Source organism: Natator depressus, chromosome 7 (genome assembly GCF_965152275.1).
Source record: "Natator depressus isolate rNatDep1 chromosome 7, rNatDep2.hap1, whole genome shotgun sequence".
NCBI classification, from domain to species: domain Eukaryota; kingdom Metazoa; phylum Chordata; order Testudines; family Cheloniidae; genus Natator; species Natator depressus.
The window spans coordinates 23,621,912-23,649,529 of NC_134240.1; the positions used below are offsets into that span (position 1 = coordinate 23,621,912).

A 27,618-nucleotide genomic window follows, 5' to 3' on the forward strand; every position below is an offset into this window, starting at 1 on the left:
AGCTGCAGAGACTGGGGAAACTCATGACAAGGAACTTCCATCTCTCCATGGGAGGAACCCCACACCCCTCTTTACAAAAAGTGCCCAAAGCTTCTGTGGCCAGATTACATTTCAGAGGAACAGGCTATTGGTGCACAGAAAATACAAGGGAAACAAAAGCCCCTGGACCTACTGAAGCTCCAGTTGTCAGATCCTTACCACGTACTCATCCTCATAGCCCTCATCGTCGGCTTCGCCAGTGTTTAGGTCACAATCCTTGACGGTGAATTTCATCATGCAGCTGAACGTACAGGCCACTGGGGAGCGGGGTGGCAAAGGAAAGGCTCACATTACCATCTGACATGCATTTCTCTTCATGGGCGGGAACGTGGTGCAGTGTTCAAAATAGGGGACCGGAAGAGTCCTGGGTTCTATCCTCAGTTCTGCCACTGACTTGCTGTGTGAACTTGGGCAAGTCACACTTCCCCTCTTTGTGCTTCAGTTTCCCAAATGTGAAATGTATACATTCTATCTATTTAGATTTAGTAAATGATTATAGATACAGTGGGCTGTGAGAATTGTTTGTAAAACACTGAGATCCTTAGATTAAGTTGTATTATTCTTCATGGGAGGATCTCAAATAACTTTAGGAATGCTCATTAAATAAGCTTCACTGCCCCTGTGAGATATTCAAGATATTATCTAGGAGTCACTTCACCTACCACTGAAATGCTGTCACCTCTGCATTGCAACACAACAGCTGATTAATACTTCTTTACAAATTAAGACAGGCAGTGATGAACCATCCCAGATGAAACAAACTACCCAGTGAACAAAAAAAGAGGTATAGCAGTCATCAGTTGTGTTACTACAAAGAAAACCAAATGAGACTGAAGCGTGGAGAGAAGCAGTTTCACTTTCTGATTGGTGAGGGCATAAGTGAGCTGGAGACTCAGCTGTACCCATTCTAGAAGGCATTCCAACTTCTATCTACCTACTGTAGGTACTTATGTGGCTCCCGTTCCCATAGTGTCTGAGTGCACTACAAACATCTTATAACATCCCAGAGAGACAGAGCAGTATTATTATCCCAGTTTCACACATGGAGAACTGAAGCACAGAGAGACTAAGTGGTATCTGTGGCAGAGCAAGGAACTAAATCCCAGTCTTCTGAGTCCCAGGCTATTGCCCTTACCACCAGACCATCCTTCCTTTCTTTAGAAGTTGCCTGAGCAATCTCATCTTTCAGTCATAATATCCATTAAGGGTAGTGGTAAGGGCATTTCCAGTGCAACGGGTGTCCCAGGCCTATGCTTCAGGGGAAAGACAACTACTTTTAAGAAATTAGATTAGGCAAGGAAGGAATTTAGGCTCTGTTAGTGTGGGACCCTCCAAATGTAGCTCCCACAGACCTCGTCAGTAACCAGCACCACATTAATTGTTACGTTCACGCCAAGCAGTCTTCCTAGTGTCTGAGAAGAAGGGAGACAAAGGGCTGTGCACAGCCTCACTCTGAAATGCTCTGAAGCAAGTTAACCTAGGAGAAGAAGTGGGAAGAATTCTTCCAGGAGGGGAGCCTTGAAAGGCTATATCGCACAGAGTGGTGAAAAGAAACAGTACTCGGTGCTGTTGGATGGTGTGCTCACTTACCAGCTATAGTAAATGGCTTGTACATGGGGCAGAGGGTGTGGGGAACACAGTATGGGTTATTTGAGGGGAATGGCAATCTACGAGGACAAGCTGCTTACCTGCTGTGGGGTCCTCTTCAGGCAGCGCCACCAGCGTGTAGCAGATACCAGGCTGGTTATACAATAGGCTTTTGGCAGGTATGTAGCCAATGACCTCATACCCCTCTGTCGGCTCCATCTGTACCGTGACGTTCTCCAGGATCTGATCATTCAGTGTATTTGTACAATCAAACTACACAGGGAAAGAAAGGGAAGCAACAGCTTGAAGCCATTAATGATGGACATAATAGGAGATAGTGATTCAGGCAGAGGACTTGCTCAGTATGAATTTTAACACTGACCGCCTTTTGCAATATCTGATACCTAAATACAAACTCTGTTCTACTGGATGTCGACTGGTGAAGTCAAAGGACCTTCCTGTGAAGGTTTATTTAGACATGTACCACGTAGACCTGTAGAGAAGCTGGCATTTCTACTTTTTCAGCTGAGACGTTAAAAACCCCAATGGATGCAGAAACCTCTGTAAACATTTAATAGGAAAAGAAATTTAAAATAAATAAAGACACACTGGCCTAGTGGCTCGATCTTAGCCTTCTGCCTGAGAGGAATCAGAGGGTAGTTCGTCTCTTTCAGTACAGTATTGTATCTTAGTACTTTGTGCAGGGCAGTTTTAAATGTCTCCAGAAAGACAGCTTTCCATCACTTCCCCAGGGAAAGTATTCTAAGATCTTCACTATAAGGAAGGTTAGATTGACATATATATAGCCTACATTTTCCTTCCTCAATTTAATACAAGTGCAGTATTTCAGAGCTGAGTTGGAGGTGGCCCTTCTAATGGCTAGAGCAGAGGAGGGGGAAAATCAGAACACCTGGCTTCTATTTAGGCTCTGCCACTGACTCATTATGTGACCTCAGGCAAGTCACTTCACCTCTCTGTGGGTTTACGTGGGTGTAAAATGGATGTAGATAATGCATGTGTGTCTCTGTAAAGACTTTTGAGAGCCTCTGTAAAAGGAGTTAGGTAAGCATAAAATATTCATACTCTTCATAAACTAACTAGCTGCAAAACTCCACATGCCCTGGGCCACTTGGAGTCTCAGATGCCCAGGTGAAAAGTTGCACATGCATCATAAAGAATGCCTCAGACATAGCAGGAGCATGCCTGGGGCATAGCCAAGCAATACAGAGGGAGTATATATATTATTCATGGCTTAAATGAGTATAAGTCCTCTCTCCTCTTGACCTGTCTTTCTATTGTAACCTTCTCACACTGTCAAATTAAGGAAGCTCCACCCTTTCTTGACCCTGACTCTGAGGCCTCTGGTTGAGGAACATTTCCCTCCCACCCCATAAACAAAGTAGCCCTCCACAGTCCACATACACACTATGAATGAGAACAGCACCACCTAGTGACTGTGTACATGCTTTAGATCAGAGGTGGGCAAACTATGGCCCGCGGGCCACATCTGACCCGCGGGACCGTCCTGCCCAACTCCTGAACTCCCTGCTGGGGAAGCTTACCCCCCGCCCCTCCCCTGCTGTCCCCCCTCCCCTGCAGCCACGCCACCACGCGGGCAGCGGGGCTGTGTGCTCCTGCAGGGCAGAGCGGCAGCGCTTCTGGCTCCAGCTGGGCGGCGCGGCTGCCAGACATGCTGCTCTGAGCAGCATGGTAAAGGGGTGGGTAAGGGGCAGGGGATCCCGGGGAGCAGTCAGGGGACAGGGAGCAGGGGGCGGTTGGATGGGGCAGAGATTCTGCGGGAGGAGCAGGGGACAGGGAATGGGGGGAGGTTACATGAAGGGGGTCCCAGGCGGTGGTCCCGGGAGGGGGCGGTCAGGGGACAAGGAGTGGGGGGGCTGGATGGGGGGGTGGATGGGGGCAGGGGCCAGGCTGTTTGGGGAGGCACAGCCTTCCCTACCCAGCCCTCCATACAGTTTTGTACCCCAATGTGGCCCTTGGGCCAAAAAGTTTGCCCACCCCTGCTTTAGATGTACAATATGCACACATGCTTAGGTTAAATTCAGATTAATTGGGCCCAGAGTATGGAAGAAGTGGTCTCAATACCATTTACCTCTGCTACATATTGTGAACGAAACAAGACACACCACTGGGAAGAAACAGCCCAGTGGATAATTAACGATTAGGAGATTATTTTCACAACCCTGTAGCAGCATCCTACGCACCTGGAACACCATGTGGTTGACAAACGTATGCTTGGTGCAACGGATCACGTACTCAGTCTCAGATTCTGTAAGAGCCACAGGCTCTGGAGAGGACTTGAAGAGCGGGCCCAGCCCTTTGAACTCTGGGATAGCTGCCAGTTGCTCTAAAACAGAGTTAACAGAAAGAAACTTTTCTTTTTCCAAACTCCCAGGTGTCAGATAGCAGGTCTCATTCAGAGGCTCTAAGAAGCACCTGTTAAGTCACCTGAAAGTGTTTTAGCAAAGAGCTACCAGCAACTAAATATATTAATTAGGGCATTAAAATCTAGCACCAAATTATTTCTTTGGACATGCCACCCATTCACCTAAGTAGAAGCCAGACACGAGCATGCCCTGAAGGTAGAGCTGGATCCCAAATATCATAAGTGAAAGTGCCCAGAACAGAGAGAGATTTCAAAGCCCAATTAACTCCTGTTCATCTCTGTAATAAAATCACTGATCCAATACTGTGCAAAGGGATAGATTCAGGGTGACTATGCCCACTCTGACAGGAGCAGTGAAGGGCCCCAAACCTGGTCCCAAGGTGTGCATGAGCAGGGGGAACATGAAAGAAAGCAAAACACCACACACATACAGGAATTAGGGGCTTAGATCAGCCAATCTCCAGGGCCAGGTATTGATCAGTTTTTGAGTGCACACATTCACCATTCCTGCTGCATTTATAACCTGCAAAATCAGAAGTATTGTTGGCCCTTCAAGTTTGGAATCCCCTCCAGATGAGGGGCATAGGAATTGCCATATTGGTTAAGTGTAGTGGCGCATCTAGTCCCGTATCCTATCAGTGGCTAGTATCAGAAACGTCAGCAGATATGCAAGAAAAACTGCTGTGGGCACTTGTGAGATAACCTGCCCTCAGGAGAAGATCCCCTAACCATAACACCACTCGTTAGAAGTTGGCTTGAAGCACAACGGTCTATTTCCCTTTCATGAGGGTCAACTCAGATGGTGAAAGACTACAGGATTTAGGCAGGCTTAACAAATCACATGACCACTACTTCCGCATCTCTTCCCCCTACACATGGTTAATGAGAGATGCCCCACATTCTGCTTACCTTGGAATATTTCTTGCCTTGTTGCTGCCACTTTCTCTGGCTGTTTGACCACAGTGATAGGAATACTTTCTGCAGGGACAGAAGCAAAACAGGACAGAGAAATGAATTGAGAAGATCACAAGCTCACATGCAGAAAACATCTTGATAGGGACTCCTATAGAATACGAAGGAAGCCCATTTTTTGTCTTGCTACAGACTCCATTACTCTCACCCCCAAGTAATGCATCCTATTGTACTCAAAGTCCTAACCTTCACTTCCAAAATAGCTTTGGAACAACAGTAGCTTCAGTGAGGATTATGAGCAATTACTATTATTAGCAGGAGGATTACAACAGAATCCTAATCTGGGAGCAACTGAATTTACAGCATGGACTTTACAGAAAATAAACACCCCAAAATTCAAACAAGATGGATCTTAACAATTCATAGCAATCAGCTTTAATACTGGAGAGGACCGCCCCCTGTTATTCCATGGGTACCTGTTCTTTGTTCTGTGATGAGAGCAGTTGCCAAAGGAACAGATTTCAGGTCAAAGGGTTTCTCAGAGGGTTCCAGGGTATACTGCTGCAGCGCCCTCTCCAGGCCAGGAATGGATACTGTCAAGCCTGAGGAAAGAAGGGAGATCACTGAAGTCAAAGCAAACACCAACTCTGTGAGCCACTGAGTCAGAGTCCAACTAAAATCTCCATCTCTGCTCTTCTTAATTGGCTAGCGCTGTAGAAAGCATACGTACCCAGTGTTCATGCACTGGACACACTGAATCCAGTATTTCTGAAAATACTATGAGGACATTTATGCAAATGATTATCATCCCCAGAGCAAACCTGTATGCTACAAACATCTGGAATGCTTTTGGCAATTCTATTGTAACCACATTCCTCAGGGCCTGAATCTGGGTCTCTGATGCACAGCCATCACTGCACTACAGCCTGAGAAGTCAGCCACCCTACGGCATTCATACGAGCAGATTTGGAAAGGATAGCTGAAATGCATGTGTCCTTCACATCAAGAGGTAACCTACCAAATGTCTTTACCTGCCCTTACCATTCATGCAATTACTGGACAATTGACAGATTTATGACAGTCTGAAGGATGTTCAAGCTCCCTGGAACCAGTCTGTTCCCTAGGGACCTTGGGTAAAAAACATGCAGCTTTATTCTGAAAAGCCTCCACATTACCATTCAGAATGTAGCCAGCATTGAGAGCTTTCTGCTTCTGCTCCAGGACATTTAGGTAGAACGTGGCTCTGTCTCTCACTTCATTATCATCATCCATCACGCACCTGAAGGCAAGCCAAAACCCAGCTGTGAGCACTGTGAATGTATGCAGAGGACTGATCTACCTTGGTGGTGGCCTAAAGAAACTGAAAATATGCACTGTAGAATAGAGTTAGTTGTGGCACTGGTGATCATACTAATATGGCAATAAATAAATAAATAGTTCACCTCCTTCCGACAGCCATTCTGGGCTTCTCAGATTAATTTTGTGGCACTGAATGCAACAGCAATATTAGAACCTGCCATGGGAGGCAGTGTTCTATATACCAGATAGTGGCTCTAGGACTCTGCACCCAAAATACTGTGCCAGTCCACAGGTCTGATTACGTTCTCTCAAGTGGGTCAGGAGCTCCAATACGTCAAGAAAATCCCAGGTTTGTCCAAACATTTAAATTCTTTGGAAGAATCTCTGAAATGTCTGCTGGGACAGAGCGCAGACTATGTAGCTCACCTTTTCAATAACACTAAGATGCTGGGTAACACATCCTCGTTCTGGGCTCCAAATTTAGCCAGCGCACTTACTGCACCTGTAGCAACAGCAAGGAAAACAGGATCAGCTGGCAAAGTTAGCAACTGGAAGTTCCCTCTGTTTTGTGATCTCACTTTAATGCAACAGTTTTAGAGACAAAAGACAAAACGAACAGCAAATTTTTTTTTTAAGTTAATCAGAAGCAGGAAGCCTTCCAAAACAATCAGACAATACAAATTACTCAAGATAGTTAAGTCCAAAGCAGACTGTGAAGAGTTACAAAGGGATCTCACAAAACTGGGTGAGGGCAACAAAATGGCAGATGAAATGCAGTGGTGATAAATGCAAAGTAATGCACATTGGAAATCATAATACCAACTATACATACAAAATTACGGGATCTAAATTAGCTGTTATCACTCAGGAAAGATCTCGGAGTCATCATGGATAGTTCTCTGAAAACATCTGCTCAGTGTGCAGCAGCAATAAAAAAAGCTAATGTTATTATCTATCCCTTTCCTAATGGCTCATAAGAGAGAAAATATCATAATGCCACTATATAAATCCATGCTATGCCCACACCTTGAATACTGCATGCAGTTCTGGTCTATCCATCTCAAAAAAGATGCATTAGAATTAGAAAAAGTATAGAGAAGGGCAACAAAAATGACTCTGAGGAGAGATTAAAAAGACTAAGACTGTTCAGCTTGCAAAAGAGTCGACTGAGGAGGGACATGATAGAGGTCTATAAAATCATGAACGATGTGGAGAAAGTGAATGGGGAAGTGTTATTTACCCCTTCACGTAACAAGAACTGGTGGTCACCCAATGAAAGTAATAGGCAGCAGGTTTAACAAACATAAGGAAGTAGTTTTTCACACAGTGCACAAACAACCTGTTGCCAGGGGATGTTGTATAAGCCAAAAGTATAACAGGGTTAAAAAAAGAATTAGATAAGTTCATGGAGGATAGGTCTATCAATGGTTACTAACCAAGATGTTCAGGGATGCAACCCCATGCTTTGGGTGTCCCTAAGCCCCTAACTACTAGAAGCTGGGACTGGGATGGATCACTCAATAAGCTGCCCTGTTCTATTCACTCCCGCTGAAGCATCTGGCACCAGCCACTGTTGTAAGACAGGATACTGGGCTAGATAGACCATTGCTCTGACCCACTGTGGCCATTCTTATGTAGAACACAGAGCCAGGCATAGTGCAGCAAAGTGCTGGCAAATCTTCCTCCACCCATCTCAACCAAAACATCAAAACCTGCCCACTGTGTATTCCTCTACATGGAGACCAGCACTCTTGCTAAGGGATGTTGGAGTTTTCTTACTATGGACAAAGGGTTGTTAGGGACTAAGCCAAGTGCCAAACTGTATTTGAACTCATTCCACAGAAGGTAAAAAGCAAGTGGATTAGCCCACTGAGACCCCTTTACTTGAAGTTCAGTCACATAAATTTACTCAACCTTGAAGGACATGTATCTTTCTAGGCCTGCACCTTACCTGCACGGACCTCCTCATGCTCCAAGACGACCCTGTTGTAGATGAAGCGAATGTATTTTGAAGGGTTATTGGTCTTGGGCCCTTCCTGCCCCAGCAGGTGGAGGATACGGGTGGCCAGGACAGTGAACTCGCAGTCCTCAATGAACTCGCACAGGTGAGACAGGCCAGTCTCTTTGCTCTCAGAGTTTTCCTCAATGATGCTGATGATGCAGTCCACAATGGCTCGCTTGTACTCAAAACCGCCCTATGCAGCAAAGGCCAGTGAGAAAATTCAAAGGAGGCCAGAAGTTCTGACTGGGAATGTTAACCAGCCAGGGAGGGATTTAGTTAGACAGAGACATCCGTGACTGCTGTGTTTGAAAGGAACTGGGTAGCAACACTGCCCCACTCTGTTAGGTCTGCTCAGTGCACTGGGCCACTTCCAGCTACTTCCATGTGTGTACTGCACCTCAAAAAAATTGCACTGACAGAACCATACTGGGTCCACCTCTTATAAACATGACGGGAATTGGAAGCACATCACAGCCCTTAGTTTTTCAATGGGACTTTGGAGTTACTTCTGTGCTTACTTAGGAGCTGCTAATATTCAAGGTCTCTGTGCAGCTCACTCCAATTAGAGAACAATTACAAACACTCCAATTAAAAAAGCAAGCCTTAAAGAAAGGACTGCAGCTGAAGGGTTTACATCCCTTTTAAGAAAGGCCCCATTTTGAGCCACTCTGCTGCTAGAATCATTACATAAAACAACCATATGGGGGGAAAAATAATCCCTCTTCCCACACCAGACAACCAAGTATGAATCACAAAGGCAATACATTAGGTATCAAATCAACCACTGCAGGGCCAATCAAATACAGTACATTAGGGGGGGAAGATGAAAGATCAGTATCTCCCCTAGCATACCTTGCAACTAGCTACTAAATACACATAAGATTACCTTCAGATGTTACTTACTCATGTTCATTCTGAACAACGGGGGATTAAACAGAGTGATGTCCTCTTATAATTTACATGCATAATTGTGGGTGCTCTGAATATATTAGGAGCTACATTGGATGAAAGAGCCATAAAATTGAGTGGTCTGAACTCTGAAACCATATTTCAAAATTATACCAGCCACCCAGGCACAATCTGCACAAATGGAATATTCTGTTCTCAAAGTACAAGATAAGAGGTCTTGGTATGATCCAAAATGGGAAGTTTTAATAGGCAGAACATGATATCATAACTGACAGTGTTAATGCCAGCTGGGTAGCAGGCGTATGTGGAGTCCTGAGTGCTATAGGAGATTATTTAGAAAGGGTTTCAGAAAATCTCTAACAGTGCCTTTATGAAATTCTGTATCTGAAGGCACACAGAGAATGGCTTCAGGTATGATCCCTCATTGCAACAGCAGGGGGAGCAGAACTAAAATAGTTTTAGGTCATCTGATAATGGATTTTTGACACAAGACAAGGCTTCTTAGAATGTAATGTCAAAATACAATGGGCAACAACAGAAGCTGGTTCAATGTTATGCAGACATGTAATGCCAGTGGATCTCCTGTTACATGCATTTGCTTTGAAAGTTAATAAAGCCCAGCAGCAGAATCCCACTCATGCTTCAAATCAGATCATGGAAACATTGATAAATAGTTTTTGATGTCACTTTGCAGACAATTGTCACATATCAAGCTGGCCGTTTCTACTAACCATGCTTACATTCGGATTGCAAGCTTTTCACCTGCTACATAGCACTTGCCATATGGCACTTAATACGACAGGGCCTCATTCTGAAGGGGGCCTCTAGATGCTACTGCAACACAAATAAATAACACCACCACAAAGTAGCTGGTCAATAGCCTTACCTCTTCTCGGAGCATAGTGAAGAGGAAATTCATGAGGACTGCATGCTTACGTGGGTACTTCTGACACAAGGCACTGATAGCCTGCACCACCACGACCTGACCAGGTTTAGAAACAGTGCATTTAACTAGGAGAATTCTGTCTTATTTCAATTTGCTTTTTTCTCCCCTCCACATGAATTTTAAGCTGGACTGAGAAGCCCAGGAGACCATAGCTCTCCCTTCATCTACAAGATGGGTAGCATGCACTGGAGAAGCAGCCATAGGGATGAGAGGGGACTCCTCTCTCCATGCACTAGTTAGTCCCTGGAGAAGGCTAGTAATAGGGCCCATTGGAATAGGGATTTAATTACTACGGGTAGTCTCCAGAACAGAGCCTACTAATGGCAGCAAGTTACAGAGACTGTGGGATACTTTGGGGATAGGTCAATACCATCATCCCCTTGCACTCATGTCTCCAGCAGATCTGAAGTCCAGTCTCTGGAAGTGAAAGAGTGGTGTAACCTGACCCAGATTTCAGAAGGCAAGCGTACACAGAGAAAGACAAAGGCCCAGTACAGTTCTCACTGGGGGACACCTTCCATACCTTGAACTCATCTGAGATTTCTGACATGAAGGAGGAGATCTGCTTCATGAGCCGGTCAATGCTGCTCTCACTGCCTGTTTTCAGCAGCGTGGTGATAGCCAGCGTAGCGATGCTGCGGTTGGAATCGGTCACTAGGTTCTCCAGGTCCAAGTTACAGGCAGTCACAGCAGATGGGTGCTTCATGGCAACCTAGTGAGGAGAAACAATGGAATTCACTGACTACATGGAAAGGGCCCAGCTGACAGAACCAAATGCTATACAGACCCTATACAGACCCTATACAGCACTCAAGCCCGTCTACCAAACCAAATATAACAGGTTCTAAGAAGCCATCCCAGATAAATAACTCACCTGAGGGCAAAGTTATCAGCTCTGTTCTCCCAAAGAAATATGCCACCCTGCTGAAAGACAGACATTGGTAGCATGGCCTTTAAATGCTGTGTGTCCATTTTCCTGCTCTCCATTTATTAAGGCTCAGGCTCTATCCATTGCCACACAGGAAGCCAGAAGTCCCTGCAGGGGCTCTGAACTTCAGTTCTCCATGGACCTCAGCTCTGCACAGTCTTTGGAGCCAGGCTCAGACCAGCCACTACACAGACTCTGTAGCTCTTCCCTTTGGAATTGAAGGGAGCAAAGTAAAGGCTATGAAAGGCTGCTCCAGCCCTTGCACTAGAACAAAAGTTGCTATGAGGACGGGGTGAGGAGGAGTGTAAGGATTTGGTCCCAGTCGCTTAACAAGGAGCTGCTTCATCCTAAGGAGAGACTTGGAGGCGTTGAGGGAAATGCAGTACTGCACAACACCTGAGATTCACTGTCACTAGAGACCACTAGTCAGTGTGATTTGTTTTCCTTGTCTGATGTGTTCCTGGATGTTTTTATTTTGCACAGAAAGCAACGAAATAGAAACTCTGGTTTCCTGATTTCTAAATACTTGGGAACTGTGTGTGGGACAAGAAGGGAGGAGAGTAAGAATGACAGAAATCCAATCTTTACATAGCCTGGCCCCCTTTTTCTTCTCTGGACCCTGCTCCTGGGGGGGTCTGGACCTCACCATCCAGAGGAGGTGAAAGATATTCAAACTCCTAGAACACTGAATCTTACCTTGTTGAGGGTGCGGACAGCTGCATATCTAAGAGCTGCTTTCGGGGAGCTGCAGAACAACTGTAACACTGAAACAGCATCAAATGTAGACATTTAGAAATCGATGAACCAGGAGCGCCCCACACCCTGCACAAAAGATTCTGATTCACTGTTAGAGCAACAGTGAGCAGGAAATAATTGGAAGCTCCCTGGATTTACTCTCTCAGAAACATAGGGACCCATGGAAGGTTAGCTAGTCCAGTGGTTTTCAACGTGTGGGCCGCGGACACCTGGGGGCCCACAGACAACGCCTAAGGGGTCTGCGAAAGGTTGTCGTTACCACAGAACAGTGGTTTTCCACATGTGATCCACGGACTATGTCTAAGATTTCCAAAGGGGATCATGTTTCCATTTGAAATTGAAAACCACTGAGCTAGTCCATCTCCCTCCATTCCTTAACATCATTAAAAGGTGTTCATCAAGCCATGATTCGGAAATTTCTATCTCCATTCCCTAGTCAATCTTCCCATTAAACCTTTATTTCAACTGCTACTTAAACCCATTTTTTCTTGTTACAATTTAAATCCCATTCTATTCCATGTGTTGTTGGCCAACAAAGAACACGGTTATTGCAGATGCAGATCTCCTACACGCACCTTCCTCAGAGCCCAAATGCTCCATCTCAGTGAGCATCTGAACTCCATGGGGCTGGAAAGCTAGAGCCCCCAGGTTGCATCAGAATCCAGGTCTCTCTCAGAGCTGCTGGCATGTCACAAGGCAAAAGGATTTTTGTTGTTGTTGCTAATTACAATGAGACTGCATTGTAGAGACACAGACCCTAGAACAATCCACACTGAATGCAGCAGGCAAACACTTTCTAACATCAGCAAAGATATATATAGGCAATAATGACATCTCAACGAGCTTGAGTACTGATAAAGGCCTTACATCGCAGGGTAGCCAGCAAATGCAATTGTCATAGGCCCACAATCCCCCAGTTACACCCTTAAATAGCACTAGAATTACCAGACACGGCAGGTGCCAGCTCCTTGGCAGTGCAGCTAGGCAGGTTAACAATGGCAGAAGCAGCTTCATAGACCACCATCTCGTGTTTGTTTCTTAAGCAGTTCTCAATGAAATCAAACAAGGGGCTGTCATGGCTAGGAGACAAAGTCAAGAAATTAAAAGGAGCCTTAAGCACTGGGAGGACAGAATGGGCTGGCAGAGAAGGAATGGCTCTCGGAGCTACTAGAAGTTGCATTTTATGAAAAAGAAATATGACTGTAATCAGTCTGTGTTCAGCTAAGGTTCTGTAGTTGTCGCTATGCTGCACTAATTTGCATTGCAAGGATAGAACTGAGACCCTCCTACTCCAAAAGCATAGACCCCTCCCTGATGAACTAAAGGGGAATTTCCATTAGCTGTTAGACATATAGGGCTCATGACAATCAATAGTGCAGTTCTGGTGCTATCCAGCAGAGGGCAATGATACATACACACTAGCCACTTAATTACAATAGGATATGGAAAATCAAATGAAAGATTTCAATGAAGTGTGAGAACCGTACACAAGGGGATAGCATAAACATGGAAGCAAAGTGCCAGATCACCAAACACCTGGATTAGACACAGATTGTCCAGTTACAAAATAAAAGTGACAGGGAATCACCTCCCACTCCCTTTTCTGTACTATGTTTTAACTATTAATAAAAGGAAAGGGGTTGCATCATGTTACATGTTATTTCTTAAAGGTTTAAACAAAACCAGATAACAGGACAAGCCTGTAAGAGGAGATTCCTCAGATCCCATTTTTTAAGTCTTCCAATATGGCAAAACAACTTCCTCACCTTCCAGCCTCTTCCTCCAGCAATTTGCTGGCCACTCGGATCATCATACAGTAGGCAAAGGGCGACTTCAGGCCATGACGCATGAACTTGCTGAGCATCTTGTTGACTGCCAGACGGTCATTCTTACGCACGTGGTAGAGTAAGCCGAGAGCATGATACTGCGCATATTAGCAAAGGAGAAAAGAAAGGGATTCACAAACCACATGCTATATTATTTATGCATTTACTTATCTATGGCCCAGAGATGTACAACTGAGCTTGGAGAATACCAAAACCCCTGATCTGCTCTTTGATCTGCTGCATACACCCTAGGGTTTCTTACCTGCACCATGATATTGTCACTGGAAGCTGCTTCCTGAGCTTCATTCACCCAGCGTTTTACCACGTCGAAGCTGGTCTTCAGCAGATGCTGTGGGCACAGAATAACCCCCAAGAAAAGAGCCCATCAAGGTCCAGGATAAACTAATATGAATCAGCGAATCACAAAAACAGCTACTACCCCCATCTTCGCCAGCTTGGGTTCTGGAGAGACAATGATACAGTCCTACCTTGTAGGGGTGTTGTGAGCACTATTCATCGACATTAGCACATGGAGGACAAAGGGAGAATCTTGATAATGATGGATTTATATTCCAGTAATTCCCTGAGGCCCCAATCAGGATTGAAGCCCCACTGTGCTGGGTGACCAACACGCCCCTCACCCCCGCACACAAAGCCTCAGTCCCTGCCCAGAAGAGTTTGCCACCTAATTCCAATATTGTCTCAGTTAAGCAATTTCAAATCTACTTTACAGAAACACAAACCACCAGACCAGAAGGGATTTCTGCTTTCCCCTGGCTCCAGTCTCACAGCTCTCATTAATGAGAGGAAGAAATATACACACCACAATGGAGGAGAGGTGCTGTGTCTGATGTCATGACACCTCCACAAAGCACCATGTAAGCTTCCTGTCAGAGTGATCACAAATGGGAGATTTCCTGGCAGCCAGGCTGTTCCTGCACAAATGCTATGTCTCATCGGGTTCTGATCCAAGTCCAGTTTTAAATCCAAGACCAAATTCTGCAGACCGACATTCAGGGTAAATGCTATCCGTGGGAGATGTGAGCATTACAAAGGAACATGGGTCAAAAAGCTAGTGCAGCATGAGTAGGCCCTGTAAGCTTCCTCCTCCTATCATGCCTATTTCCCAGATGGACCAATGCAGGCCCACAGGGGCTACGACTCAGTGTTGTCAAGTGTGTCCTAATCAACCATACTTCATATTTAAAGAAAAAATTTCTATACTGAAAAGATGGCTCATATTTTAACATGTGAAAATACTAGACACTGGAGAACGTGCTGCTCAGCTCCCAACACAGAAATTTGTTTCCTGGTTTAAATGGCCCTCACACAAATCCCTGTAGGTGCATACGTACCAATGACGACACCAGGGCAGAGCTGGACACACTGGGCACCTTGTCCACAATCGCCTGCTTCATGTAGCGCTCAATGGCCTGCAGCATGGTACTCTGCAGAGAGGGAAAATGAGAACCAACTCCTTTGAGGAGTTACAAGGAAAGCTGACAAGACTGCAAGGGGGACAGAGAGAGGGGAAGAAAAAGAAAAAGCAAGGCCAGAAACAGGATGCAAGGGCAGAGTTGGGAGGGCCAGGCATTCAGGACCAAGAAGATAAGGGCCCAGCAACACGCAGTCGCCTGAGTGGCAGGTGGCACTTACATCAGTGATTTGGCAGAGTGCTCTCACAGCAGGGCCTCGGTAATTGTCGTCCTTCCCAGTCATATCTTTGGTTAAACTGTATAAACGTGAAGGAAGTTTTTTAGTATTGCGTAATTTACCCACTAGTGCTACAAAAAGCACACACACAGCGTTGCACATACCAACACATGGGCACTGGATTTCACAGCCAAAATCCACAATAGGATGGTAAGAGGATACGACAATGCTGCCTTCAGCCTAGTCCTGCTCTGGTAGGGAAAGTTTGGTCACAAGAGGAATGACAGGAGCCCTTATGCCATTCAGATCACCTCAAGAGACCAAAACACCAATGCAGCTACTTAGAGTTAAAGGCTAAAGTAATGAAACATCTGGACTCCTTTCCTGAACATCCTGCCCTTGCCCAAGGCAACAGGCTGTGTTTGGTGCAAAAATTACATGTGGGGGAGGGGACTGACAGTCCCTATACGTGCGGGCTGATTTCTAAATGCTGCATGGGGGATGTACCTTTGCAATTCCCATCAACTCTGTCATTACTGTCTCCCACTGCAGCAGCCTCCTTTTAGGTTAGGACTTCCCATTGGGAAGTCAGTGGTCCAGAGATGATGTGTCAGACAAGGCTTGGGCCCAAGTAGTAGGGTACATTAAGCAGCGCCCAATGAGGTTAGAACAATAGAAGTCATATGGCCAAATCCCTGTCTACCTATTTGGCAAAGTATCCCCCAGAGAACACTTCAAGACCCTGAGAAACATCGAAGGGCTCAGACAGAAAAGCAAGAGTTAAAAAATAGCCCTTTACAAAAGAAGATGGTCAGATACCATGGTGTGGGCACAGCATGGGAACCCAGAGAGACAAACCAAACACACAAGGGCCTGGCATATGGCATTTGCTGCACTGTCAGTTCACATATATTGTTAGGATTTCAGTGCCTATATTTCAATGGCCCCCTTTAAACAAGAGCATTTCCTCAGCTTCATACCTCCCTTCAGGGATCATAGCTATCTCTAGATGGCCAGAGAAGACTTGTTGGAAGGAACATGCAAATAGCGGCGAAAGGAAGGGGGCACCCCAGCGAGGACTCACCTACTGGTCACAATGATGACATCCTCAGAGATGGAGGACATCTCTTTGATGGTCAGGTAACACATCCTGCGAAGAGTCGGCTGGCAGGTAAAACAGGCAACACGAGCATTAGCTGGCAGCACGCCAACCCTGGCAGGGTGGAGAGAGTTGCCAACTCTCATGATTTTATTGAAAATCTGATGATATTTGTCATTTCCCTTTAAATCCCAGCTCCTGGAGCCAAGCGATTGTGAGAATCTCAGCTTTCATTTAAAAAATAAAAATAAAAGGAAGGGTGAAATCCTGCCCCCGTTGACGTCAATAGAAATTTTGTGCTTTGTGGTGCTCGTGGTTACAGAGAAAAGCTTGAAAGTGTGACCTGAGGGAACTCTCAAGGCTCAGAAACAGGAAGGCCAATAACAAGAACCAGACTATTTTTTTTAAAAAATCATCAGATTTTTAAGCCAATTTCAGGATTTTGAGGCCTGACTCATGATTTTTGAACACATGTGACTGGAAATACTGGGTACTCTGCTGCTCATTATACCCTGTAGGGAGTCACCAACAGCGTGTTTGCTGCAGGACTGCTCAGAACTGCAGCACCCTTTCTAGTAAGCTATTGGTGTGGTGCTAGTTCTTTGCCTCCTTCAGGTACTGCTATGGGCTGAGCTACCTCAGCAGGGAGGAAGGTCACTTTATCATGGGGCACACAGCAAGGCAGACCATCATCTATTACATATTAGTACAGTGCTTAGCACAAGGGGGCCCAAACTGGACATAACTTTCAGGGACTCCCACAGTATAAATGTTAAATAATAAAGGCAGTTAAAATGGAAGAGCCCAGACGGATGGTGAAGCCTGATGAGCGTCTCTTATTCAGATGGTTTGGTTACGCAGAAAGCACACATTTGGAAGAGCTGGGAATGAAGGGATGGTCAAGAAAGCCGTTTGCACATGGTGACTCTCTGAATACTTTATGTGATAGCACTAGCCATTAAAAAGTTCATTTGCTTTTTATTTTTGAATGGGAAGGTTCCCAGCCAGGAAATGGAGTCACCTTTTCCCTTCAATATATGTGTCTGTAGGTTGTATTAGCATTAGCTAAAGTGCTATCTACCTTGATATGCAGCTTCAGAACCTTTGTGCAGGTTCTCGCCCTCTGTAGGAATCTCCCAAAGAAGCAATTCTCTACACACAGACTTTATGGAAGTCAAAGCACACTATGGAACTTTTAATGTGCAGCAGCAGGATCCACAGGGCAGTATGTGGCAAGCTAAGGTGCTCTAGATTCACACCCCATCTTGCCGCACACAAAGTCTTCATGTAGACAAGCCCTAAGTCACCAACGAGCAACACGGAAAAATGAGGCACTACTAAGATGTCAGTAACTAGAAACAGATGCACTTCATAATAATCATGTGCATGTGGGGGGCATGGATCAAGTGGTTCTACCCAGGGGAGAGCAGCATGTCACATAAAGAGATAGCTCAGGGATGAATGTGAGGCTCTCACCAGCATCATATCCTGCTAGACAAATGTACACACAAAATGTGTAACTATAGGACTTACATCATTGGACTGGAACAGCTTGGTCATGGCAAAGAAGGATTCCGTAGCTTCCATCACACCCAGGTGTTCCCCCTAGAATGGGCAAAATAGGGACAGAAATTCTTATTTACAAAAAAGCAGTTTTTGTACAGGTTAAAGGTTCCAGGACAACAGACTATTTATCCACAGAACAGGTACAGCTTGGGTCATGACAAGGTGAGTTCCCCGCAGTGTGCCTCAACACTGGCAGGGAGGAACCACCTCCAATGCCCATCGATAGGGCCTTATCAAATTCACGGCTGTGAAAAATGCGTCATGGACCACGAAATCTGGTCTCCCCCATGAAATCTGTATCGTATAGGGTAAAAGCACACAAAAGACCAGATTTCATGGGGGAGACCAGCATTTCTCAAACTGGGGTCCAGGCCGAAAAAAGGATTGGGGGGGAGGTCGTTGCACGGTTATTGTGGGGGGTCGCGGTATTGCCACCCTTCCTACTGCACTGCCTTCAGAGCTGGGTGGCCAGAGAACAGTGGCTGCTGGCCAGGTGCTCAGCTCTGAAGGTGGCGCCCCACCAGTAGCCAGACAGCAATACCATACCATGCCACCCTTATGCGCTGCTGCCTTCAGAGTTGGGTCAGGACCCCCCCACAGTTACAACAGCGTGAAATGTCAGATTTAAATATCTGAAATTATGAAATTTACGATTTAAAAAATCCTATGACCCTGAAATTAGCCAAAATGGACCATGAATTGGTAGGGCCCTACCCATCGACACTAGAAATTGGCCTGCGTGGCCCCCTGATGTGGCGCTGAAAGTGGTTTAATTGCTGGTGTAGGTGGAAGAAAACCTTACTCAGCACTGTTACAGAAGCATGACAACAACTGTCAGCAACAAGCCAATGTCCCGAAGGATGAGAGGGGAGTTCAGACTACATAGCCCATTCAATACTCCATCTCAGCTGAGATGGTTAATAAGGGGCCAGTTAGGTCCCAGATTTTTTAAAGTAGTCAGGTACCTAAAGATGCAGATAAGACACTGAATGTGATTTACAAAATCCCACTAGGCACCTACCTGCTTCTTTAGGTGCCTAAATACCAACCACTGCTATGTGGATACCTGACCACTAGGAATTGGATTTAGAACCAAGTTGGTCATCAAACAGCTATAAGACAATAACTTCCAGTTGCTACCAATCTGTGCATTTGGTTTTTCAAATTGCCCATTCGATCACTCCAGAACTCTTTGGGCCTGGAGAAAGTGATAACTTACTGGAATAGCTGTTTAAGTAACATTTCATAAGGCACTAGTTAAAATTAGCAGGCAAGACTAGTTTATAAAAGAAAAATGTTTAAAATCTAAAGAACTCCTAGCTCACGTTCTCTCCATTACCTGGTTTATGAGGTACAGAATCTTGGTGAGGATGTGAGCACATTTCCGAGGGTTTATGGGCGTCTCATTAAACACCCGAGCCTAGAAACAAACAAAAGCATGAATAAGAGCCCAGAAGACAGTCTCTGTGGTTTATCTAACACACTGTGTGAACTGAGCGACTGATGCAAGTTACAGACTGGATATTTTATTATTCTCTCAATGACTTCCGATCAGACTTTCTCAGTTTGGGACAAAAGAGATGCCCCCACCTTCCTAACAAGCATCCCTACTGACTCACCATGGGATCTGAAAGCCACACTGTGATGATAAAGGTTCTATAGGCCAAATTTCAATCTCAGCTACACTCATGCAACCCCATTTTAAGAGGAACAATTCTGGTGCCGATGCACAAACCAGAATAGAATCCAGCTCCCTCTCTCAGAGCGGAGCTGTTTCTGCAGGGCTAACAAGAGCAAACAGTACTAAAAATGTTATTTCTATCACTGAAGTGAATAGATATAACTCTGAATTGCAAGGAGCAGGTCTGCGGACAAAAAAAAGAGGCCTTTAACCAAAAAAAAGGTCATTTGTCAGAGCAGAACCACCCTTTAAAGGCAAAGACTGTCCAATAACCAACCACATCCTGTTTTTTAATTTCCCTATCCTATTAGAATTTTAGGGCACCCAAGGCAGATTCCCCCTTAGTAAGAAGGATTGGGAAAAACTGGGAAAATCTATTCTTCCTACGGACAAAAATACATCCATTTACAGTTTACTAACTCTTTTCATTGTTATACAAACGGGATCCAATTGTGTCCCCTCCAAAAAAAAAAAAAATCAATGGGAACTTCTGCTTTACTATTTATTTCAATGCCAGCAGGATTGGGACAAAAGTGTAGTTAATTTCTAAAGAGCTCTAACTTCCTACCCCAGAGAGGAGACTATACCACTGAGGATGTTCATAAAAGACATAGGATTTTTAGAATTTACCTCTTGCAACACTGCACTTTTCTCCAGGTGCTGGAATGGGTTGGAACCTCCACCTGTAAAATAAGGTAATTAACAACAGTGATCCCAGGAATTGTGCTATGTGAAAAGACACTAGAAAGCCTCCCTTCTGATCATACCTTTTACGCCTACAGCTTAAAATAGCTTAAACATGAACTCACTTTTCAGAGAATTTTCCTAAAACATGAAATGATTGTTGTTGTTGTTCTTCTTGGCATTACAAACTGGTCAACCTTATCCCCTCCTCAATGGGGGCTTCCTATAAGTTCTCCCCACCTTGCAGCAATTATCCATCAGTTAAGGAAAACTGTATGAGACTTTCTTCAGAGCTAATCAATGTTACTCCTAAATGGGCCAGAGGAGGTTGTTGAATATAAAGAGCTCCCACTTTCAGTCCCCAAGTCTCAGAGGACTGCCACCTATGGGAGCAAATGATCAGGCCCAGAAATTAAACCCAGTGTAGCAACTGCCATAGAAAACACTAAAACACCAGACTGTGCGAATCTGGAATACTTTATACTTTGCATTATAAAACAATCAGAGAATTCATCAGTAAACTATACTTTTGGCTATACAGCTAATTAAAAAACCCCAAGGCAGCGCACTGGAGAGCTTGGAAAAAGTGTATTTAATCATTCTGCTTAGTAGACTGCATGCTACTTTGATGAAAAACAGCAAAAAATGGGTCTGGAATGATCAGAAGGCAAGAACTACAATTATGATTAGTATCTAGTCCTCATTAAGTGTTTATTAGTGAGCTGCAGCCTTCCGTAAGCTGATAGCTATTGATAAGCAAATTTAATTAGTGCCTAACCTCAGTGTGGCCCACAGGCTGTATACAGCCCATGAAACTCCACACTGCAGCCTATGGCCAGGTCATGTTTAATACAGAGATGCTGCCTGGAAAGAGTAGAGGTCCTGGCATGCAATGATCTGGATTTGAAACATCACATGCTGAGCTCAGTAGTCTTTGTAAGAATCATCCCTAAAGACAAGGTTCCTGCGGTGTTTGCCTGCAGCAATGGCTCCAAAATGCTTAAAGTAACATAAAATGCATTAGTATAGGGATGATTCTTACAAAGACTACTGGTCCCAGTTTGTGAGTTTCAAGTTCAGATCATAATAGAGCATTGCATTCTGCTAATTCTTATGTAAATAAGATGCAGCAATTAGGCTCAGAATAAGTTACAAAGACAGTACCCTGTACCAAAGCTTGGACACTTACATGTTGGAGTGGGAAAAGAAGAATGAGAAGTGAGAAGGTTAGCAAAAAATTCCAGTGTGTACATGTGCACATGTTCCAAAGAGGGATTTGAAAAAGCACTCCTGGTAATTTTACTGGCAACTACATACAACTAATTCTGCATCCTGACAGCCACTCTGACCTCCTCTATTTGTGATTCTAAAATCTGCCATTAACAACATCACCATAGATTACTTCACCCTTCTCTAGCACCTTTCATCTACGCATCTCAAAGCACTTTACATATTTTGATCTAAACAATTATCCCTATTTTAGAGATGGCGAAAACTGAGGCACAGAGAAGTTAAGGGCTACACTTCCAAACATGGCCTCTGTTTTTGCATGACCAACTTGATATGCTCAGAAATATTACATGTCTAAAGTTGGGCACCCAAAATTAGAGTCCACTTTTGAAAATATGTCCTTAAGTCACTTGACCAAGACTACATAAGAAGTCTGTAGAACACATTGGGATAGAACCCAAACACCCTGACTCCCAGCCCCAGGCGTGAATCACAAGAACATCTTTTTTGTGATTTCAGGATTCCACATAAAATATTAATCTACCAGGTCAGTAAATCAAGGGATGAGCTACTGCACTTAAGATTGTTCTATCCTGTACTCTTGCCATTTTCAATGTGCTCAGTGGAGCATCACAACGATTAGCTTTTGGACTGTCACCTTGTGCACGTGTAGGTAACCTGGATGGAGGAAGAAGTGTGCAGGGACGCTAGAAATCTTCATTTAACACAGAAAAAGGGAAGGGGAAATGACCACAAAGAAGAACAGCAAAATAATTTAGAAGGCCTTCGAAACTGTCCAAGTAGTAAAGATGGTTGGGTAAACAAGGGCTTCTATTAATCAGTGGGAAGCAAGGTGAGGTGGTAGAGCCAAGGCGAGGAAATAAAGGACCACATCTTCGACTGACCTCAGCTGTGTTTGCAAAGTTTGCATGGACAACCAGATGCACTTATAAATGTTGTGGATGCAGTTAAGGTGACCTCCCTGAAAAGGTAGCCAAAAACAGATTCCCTCCTAAATGATCATACCTTACCAAGTACTGAGATGAAGAAAAGATGCAAAGGAAGCCTGGGATAAAGCCGAAACCTGAGCAAAGGGTTTAACATACATTAAAATAAAAAAATAAAGACATTCCTGGAAGCCACACATATGCAGAGATACATCCCTGAGACCAATCACTCAGATTATTTTAGAATTAAATTACTAAAATTACAAAAGGAGCAAGTTATATTACATGAATGGCCCAGAAGAAAAAGAGTTTCACATGAACTTGAAGAATATACCATGAGGTACAAGCGAAAACTCAAACACCCATCTGGACAGGCCTTCTGTCCAGCACTGTCATATCCAGCACTGATTCTATGTGGATCGTGCAGCAAATATGATACAGCCCTCTCCTTTTATCCAGACGCTGCTCCTCTGTTAAAGAGCAGCAGATGGAGAAGCAAGCAATGAATTTGATTTGGCAGAGCTGCTCCAAAATACCTAGAAGCTGCACCTGTGCTGCTCAGTAAAATGTTTTGAAAGGTCCTGCAACATAACTTTGAAGACAATATTTTAAAGTCACTTTGAGCATTTCAGAGTCACTGCTGTAGCAGTCATCTTGCTAAAAAGAGACAACATGCGTGACACAAACACTACTGGAGACACTATAAGCCAGTTTCTAGGCTGCTTTAATGCTTGGTTTGACAATCAGGAGAATTCTTCTCATATACATGTTTCTGACTGTGAGTCATGTATTAATGTGCAGAACAGCTCAGGTTGCTGTGTCAAGTGAAGGTGGTGCAGCTCCCTGGACTACTTCACCATCCTGCGCTGGCATGGACCAATGAGAGCCTAATAGAGATTTTCCATTTCCAGATGCTATGGTCCACTCTCCTATGCTGTGTGACACTCAAATACTATGTAAATGATATAGATCAAGTTTGCCCAATAATCATTTCCACAATGCTTACCCAACCCCACTGTTCTGTTTATATTGTGCTCATCTCCATGCCATCTGAGTTCCAACCCCAACTTTTGTAACAGTTCATCAATATTTTACTCTACAGCAATTATCAGGACATCAATATTTTACACTATGGCAAACACGGTCTCCTGAAAAAAAATCACCTGCTTTATATTTACATAAACCATCTTGAACAGCAATCTACACATACATAAAAGCAAATGTAGCTCTAGGCAAAGATGCTGCCACTAAAAGGACACAGAGGTTGCTTTATTAACTTGCAATTGGTACATCAGAATATCAGCCATACATTTTTAAAAGCTATCCACACAGAAGCCAGGCGGGCCAGTGACTGGTTTGGGCGACAAAGAGCCAGGAGACAGGCAAAGGAGGGAAGAGGAGGCAGAGCATGAGGGGACGGGGTAGTTAGGGTTTCTCTAGATGTCATTTCAGGGGCATCCTCCTTAATCACCTGCCCCTCACTGTGCAGCTGGCTTTGGGACATCACCGCAGAGCAATGGGTAAATCAGGACTCCTATAAATCCGTGGGGCGCAAGGTGAGGTGAGCAGGCCAGAAAATAAAGGCCCCCACAACTTCATCTGGCGTCCTTAACTGGGTGGGCAAAGTTCGCATGGGCAGCCAGAGCCCCCGGGGGGGGGGGGGGCGCTGCGGGCAGAGTTAAGGAGAACGCCTGGAAAGGTCACTAGCCGGGGACACCTCACAAGCCGAGACCCGGGGCAAAGGGCTGGGCGGACGCCGAAAAGCAGCGCCCACCCGTGGGGCCGCGAGGCCGGGCACGGAGACCAGCTCGGGACGCCAGCCGGCGGGGAACTGGCCCCGGGCAGCGCGGTAGGGTCAGGGGGCAGACAGAGGGTCCCACGTCGGCACAGCCCCCCGGGACGGGCCCGTCACACGCTCACCGGCCTCCTCATCCTTCTTGTCAAACTTCTTCAGCATCCTGCCCGGGGCTGGGGGCGCGCGGGGGTCTCCAGCCCAGCACCTCCACTTCCGGCCGCGGCGCCGCTTCCTGCCAGCCTGTCACTGGGACAGCTCCGCCGGGCAGCGCCGCGCACGCGCATGCCGGGCTGGAGGCTGCTCGGGCTGACGTGGCTGGTGGCGCTGGGCGCGGGGTGGGGGCGGGGCAGTGACTGCGGGGTCTAGAGCCAGGGAGGCGAGGCGGGGCGGGGCGGTGGCTGAGGGGGGCCCAGAGCCTGGGGGCGGTGACAGGGGGCGGGGCGGTGGCTGAGGGGGGCCCAGAGCCTGGGGGTAGTGACGGAGGGGGCGGGGCGGTGGCTGAGGGGGGCCCAGAGGCTGGGGGCAGTGACGGGGGGGGCGGGGCGGTGGCTGAGGGGGGCCCAGAGCCTGGGGGTGGGGACGGGGTGGTGGCTGAGGGGGGCCCAGAGCCTGGGGGCGGTGACAGGGGGCGGGGCGGTGGCTGAGGGGGGCCCAGAGCCTGGGGGCAGTGACGGGGCGGTGGCCAAGGGGGGCCCAGAGCCTGGGGGCAGTGACGGGGGGGGCGGGGCGGTGGCTGAGGGGGGCCCAGAGCCTGGGGGCAGTGATGGGGGGACAGGGCGGTGGCTGAGGGGGGCCCAGAGGCTGGGGGCAGTGACGGGGGGGGCAGGGTGGTGGCTGAGGGGGGCTCAGAGGCTGGGGGTGGGGACGGGGTGGTGGCTGAGGGGGGCCCAGAGCCTGGGGGCGGTGACAGGGGGCGGGGCGGTGGCTGAGGGGGGCCCAGAGGCTGGGGGCGGTGACGGGGGGACGGGGTGGTGGCTGAGGGGGGCCCAGAGCCTGGGAGCGGTGGCTGGGGGGGCCCCAGAGCCTGGGGGCGGTGATGGGGGGGGCGGGGCGGTGGCTGAGGGGGGCCCAGAGCCTGGGGGGAGTAGACTGAGGGGATCACAGAGCCTATGGGGCAATGACCTGGGTAGTTAAAAGTTTCTCTGGACCTAGGTTATTTCACATGCTGTATTTGTTAATCTCCTGCCCCTCTGTGCAGCGGGTTTGGGACACAGGAATACTATTTCCTGGGGAAGCTCAGTGCTAGTAGAGGGAGAGTAACTCCTGCCAACTGTGGGACCTGACAACATATAATTGATAGGGTTGTGCCAAGGCATCTCCTTTACCTACTGCATATTGGTCCTGCCCCACCAGTTTCCTGGGGCCTTTCATTGGCAACAGGGCTCAAAAGTGGGTGACATTTCCAGCCTATAGTGAAGGATGTGAGAGACCTTTAAGGTGTATATTGAACCTAAGGCTTTTGTGAAATGTTAAACCAAATCCTTTCTGCCCATATCTAGAGGGGTCTGTTGGAGGAGAGTATTAAAGATCACAGGATGTTCTTTGAGAATCTGATGGGGTTATTGAAAGGGTCTTGGCTCACGTTCCCTTCTGCAGTAATACACCTGCTGCCACATATGAGCTATCACTGAGGACAGAGAGGCTGCTGGAGTCATTTCTGCAGTCCCATTGTGGCCATTTCCTATTTTCTTTCTATATAGGCCATTGGGACAGCCTGAGTTTTCTTTACAATCATATGCGGTTCTATTATTCTAGGCTTAAAAGCCAGCTGCTGATTTCACATGGTTATTTTTAAAGGCATCATTTCAGGGGGTGCAGTTCCCCTCTGAGTAAAGCTTGCATTCCCACTCAAAGCTTAAAGGAGGAAAAATGAATGTTTCACACTGTTGATGTGTATTTTTTTTAAAATGAATCCCTTCCCTCATGTTGAAAGTTGTAGTCCAGTGCATGAGCCACACCAAAGCAGTAAAGCGTTCCTGTCGCACAGAGCTCACCATAACTGTCTGAGCATAATATAGAAAAATAGAATACTCAACTAAGACAGCTGGTGGTGCTCATAGTCGGAATATTTTAGCTAGACACTCCAAACTGGAAATAAAACACAAATTTTTAAAAGTGAGAGTAATTAACTATTGGAAGAATGTATCAGGGGATGTGGTGGATTCTCCATCATTTGAAATCTTTTAATCAGAACTGGATGTCTTTCTAAAAACCAGGCTCTAGTTCAACCCCAAGAGCTTTTCCATTCCTGCCTTGCCCAAGAAATACCACTACTGTTTCCTGGCATCATGAACCCATCTACGGCCCACCCCCAAAATAGCAGTAATGCATCCCACAGATGACTTTGCTCCTCTTATCGACCTCTTGAAGAGCTCTAACAGTCTTCTGGATTGTGTCAGGATTGTTGCAGGCAAGCAAGGAATAACTAGTAATACCTCACAGTTTGTTTATATTGCTCCTTTCCCCCAAAGCAGTTTACTAGGTTATGTACTGGGATTATCTCATCCACCACTAGGGTGCAACATGACAGCTGTTGAAGAGAGCACAGTAATACTAAACAATTTAGGAATATGAGAAAGCATACTATATCCTATGTAAACTACAGGGGAAATTAAGGAAAGCAGAATGGAATTAATCAAGTCGAATTTGGCCAAGACACTGGGGTTAGCAGACTGGCTCTTGTAAAAAAAACACCATGGGATTGTTAATGACCAAATGAAATCATGACTTAATTTTTACATCTCATTCTAACAGATGGCGCCAGCCATACAGCACAGCACCTCCTATCATCATGTTGGCACATTTGTTCAGTGCTGACTCAGAGAGAAGGGCATTCCTTACCGAACCACTGAAACTCTACACTACCTTTGCAGGTGAGCCATCAGGGACTAGTTCTGATCCAGCCCAGCCCTTCTTAACTTGTGAGATTCAAGATTTGACTGGGTCACAGCACCAGCTGATATGGCTGTAAGTCAGACAGTGCTGGGTGGGATCATTTAGTCCTTTAAACAAATGGGATGGTCAGCCACCCTGAGCTGTGGATTGCTTCATCATCTTCTGCAGTTATCCCAACTTGGATTCAAAGTGCTTTCAAAAAGAAGCCTGGTATGTTATGAATCTACCTACAGATCTTATTGTCAAAGTTAGTGGTGTTTTACCTGAAGTTGCCTCCCAATGGCATACTGTTTTGTTCACCTTCCTGATCCCCTAAATCAAGAAGTGCATAGGAAGTCTGTTCAAGGGCATGTAGCCTGACACCGTAGCTCTGCTTTAATGCCTGCTGAGAAAATATGTAATAAGAAATGTACTTACTGTAGAGTAAGTAGTCCTCAGAGAACATGGCAATGTCTGGGAT

General features: G+C 45.9%; 1 protein-coding gene across 2 annotated transcripts in view; it reads right to left on the reverse strand.

Moving 5' to 3' along the window:
- Nucleotides 1-27,618, reverse strand: part of COPG1 (COPI coat complex subunit gamma 1) — a 33,262-nt gene extending 5,644 nt beyond the window's left edge. The window contains exons 1-21 of one of the 2 annotated variants that reach the window (XM_074957669.1): nt 27,576-27,618; nt 20,238-20,290; nt 19,266-19,346; nt 17,894-17,965; nt 16,346-16,425; nt 15,265-15,340; nt 14,964-15,056; nt 13,871-13,957; nt 13,549-13,706; nt 12,728-12,861; nt 11,723-11,790; nt 10,622-10,810; nt 10,039-10,134; nt 8,193-8,436; nt 6,668-6,743; nt 6,118-6,221; nt 5,419-5,544; nt 4,940-5,008; nt 3,849-3,991; nt 1,728-1,899; nt 199-296 (exon numbers count right to left, since the gene is read on the reverse strand). In XM_074957669.1, coding sequence (XP_074813770.1) covers nt 199-296; nt 1,728-1,899; nt 3,849-3,991; nt 4,940-5,008; nt 5,419-5,544; nt 6,118-6,221; nt 6,668-6,743; nt 8,193-8,436; nt 10,039-10,134; nt 10,622-10,810; nt 11,723-11,790; nt 12,728-12,861; nt 13,549-13,706; nt 13,871-13,957; nt 14,964-15,056; nt 15,265-15,340; nt 16,346-16,425; nt 17,894-17,965; nt 19,266-19,346; nt 20,238-20,290; nt 27,576-27,603 — 2,247 coding nt within the window. In that variant the 5' untranslated portion in view covers nt 27,604-27,618. Of the gene's footprint in view, nt 1-198; nt 297-1,727; nt 1,900-3,848; nt 3,992-4,939; nt 5,009-5,418; nt 5,545-6,117; nt 6,222-6,667; nt 6,744-8,192; nt 8,437-10,038; nt 10,135-10,621; nt 10,811-11,722; nt 11,791-12,727; nt 12,862-13,548; nt 13,707-13,870; nt 13,958-14,963; nt 15,057-15,264; nt 15,341-16,345; nt 16,426-17,893; nt 17,966-19,265; nt 19,347-20,237; nt 20,291-24,388; nt 24,535-27,575 lie in introns of those variants that run through there. The other variant, XM_074957668.1, reaches the window with a different exon arrangement.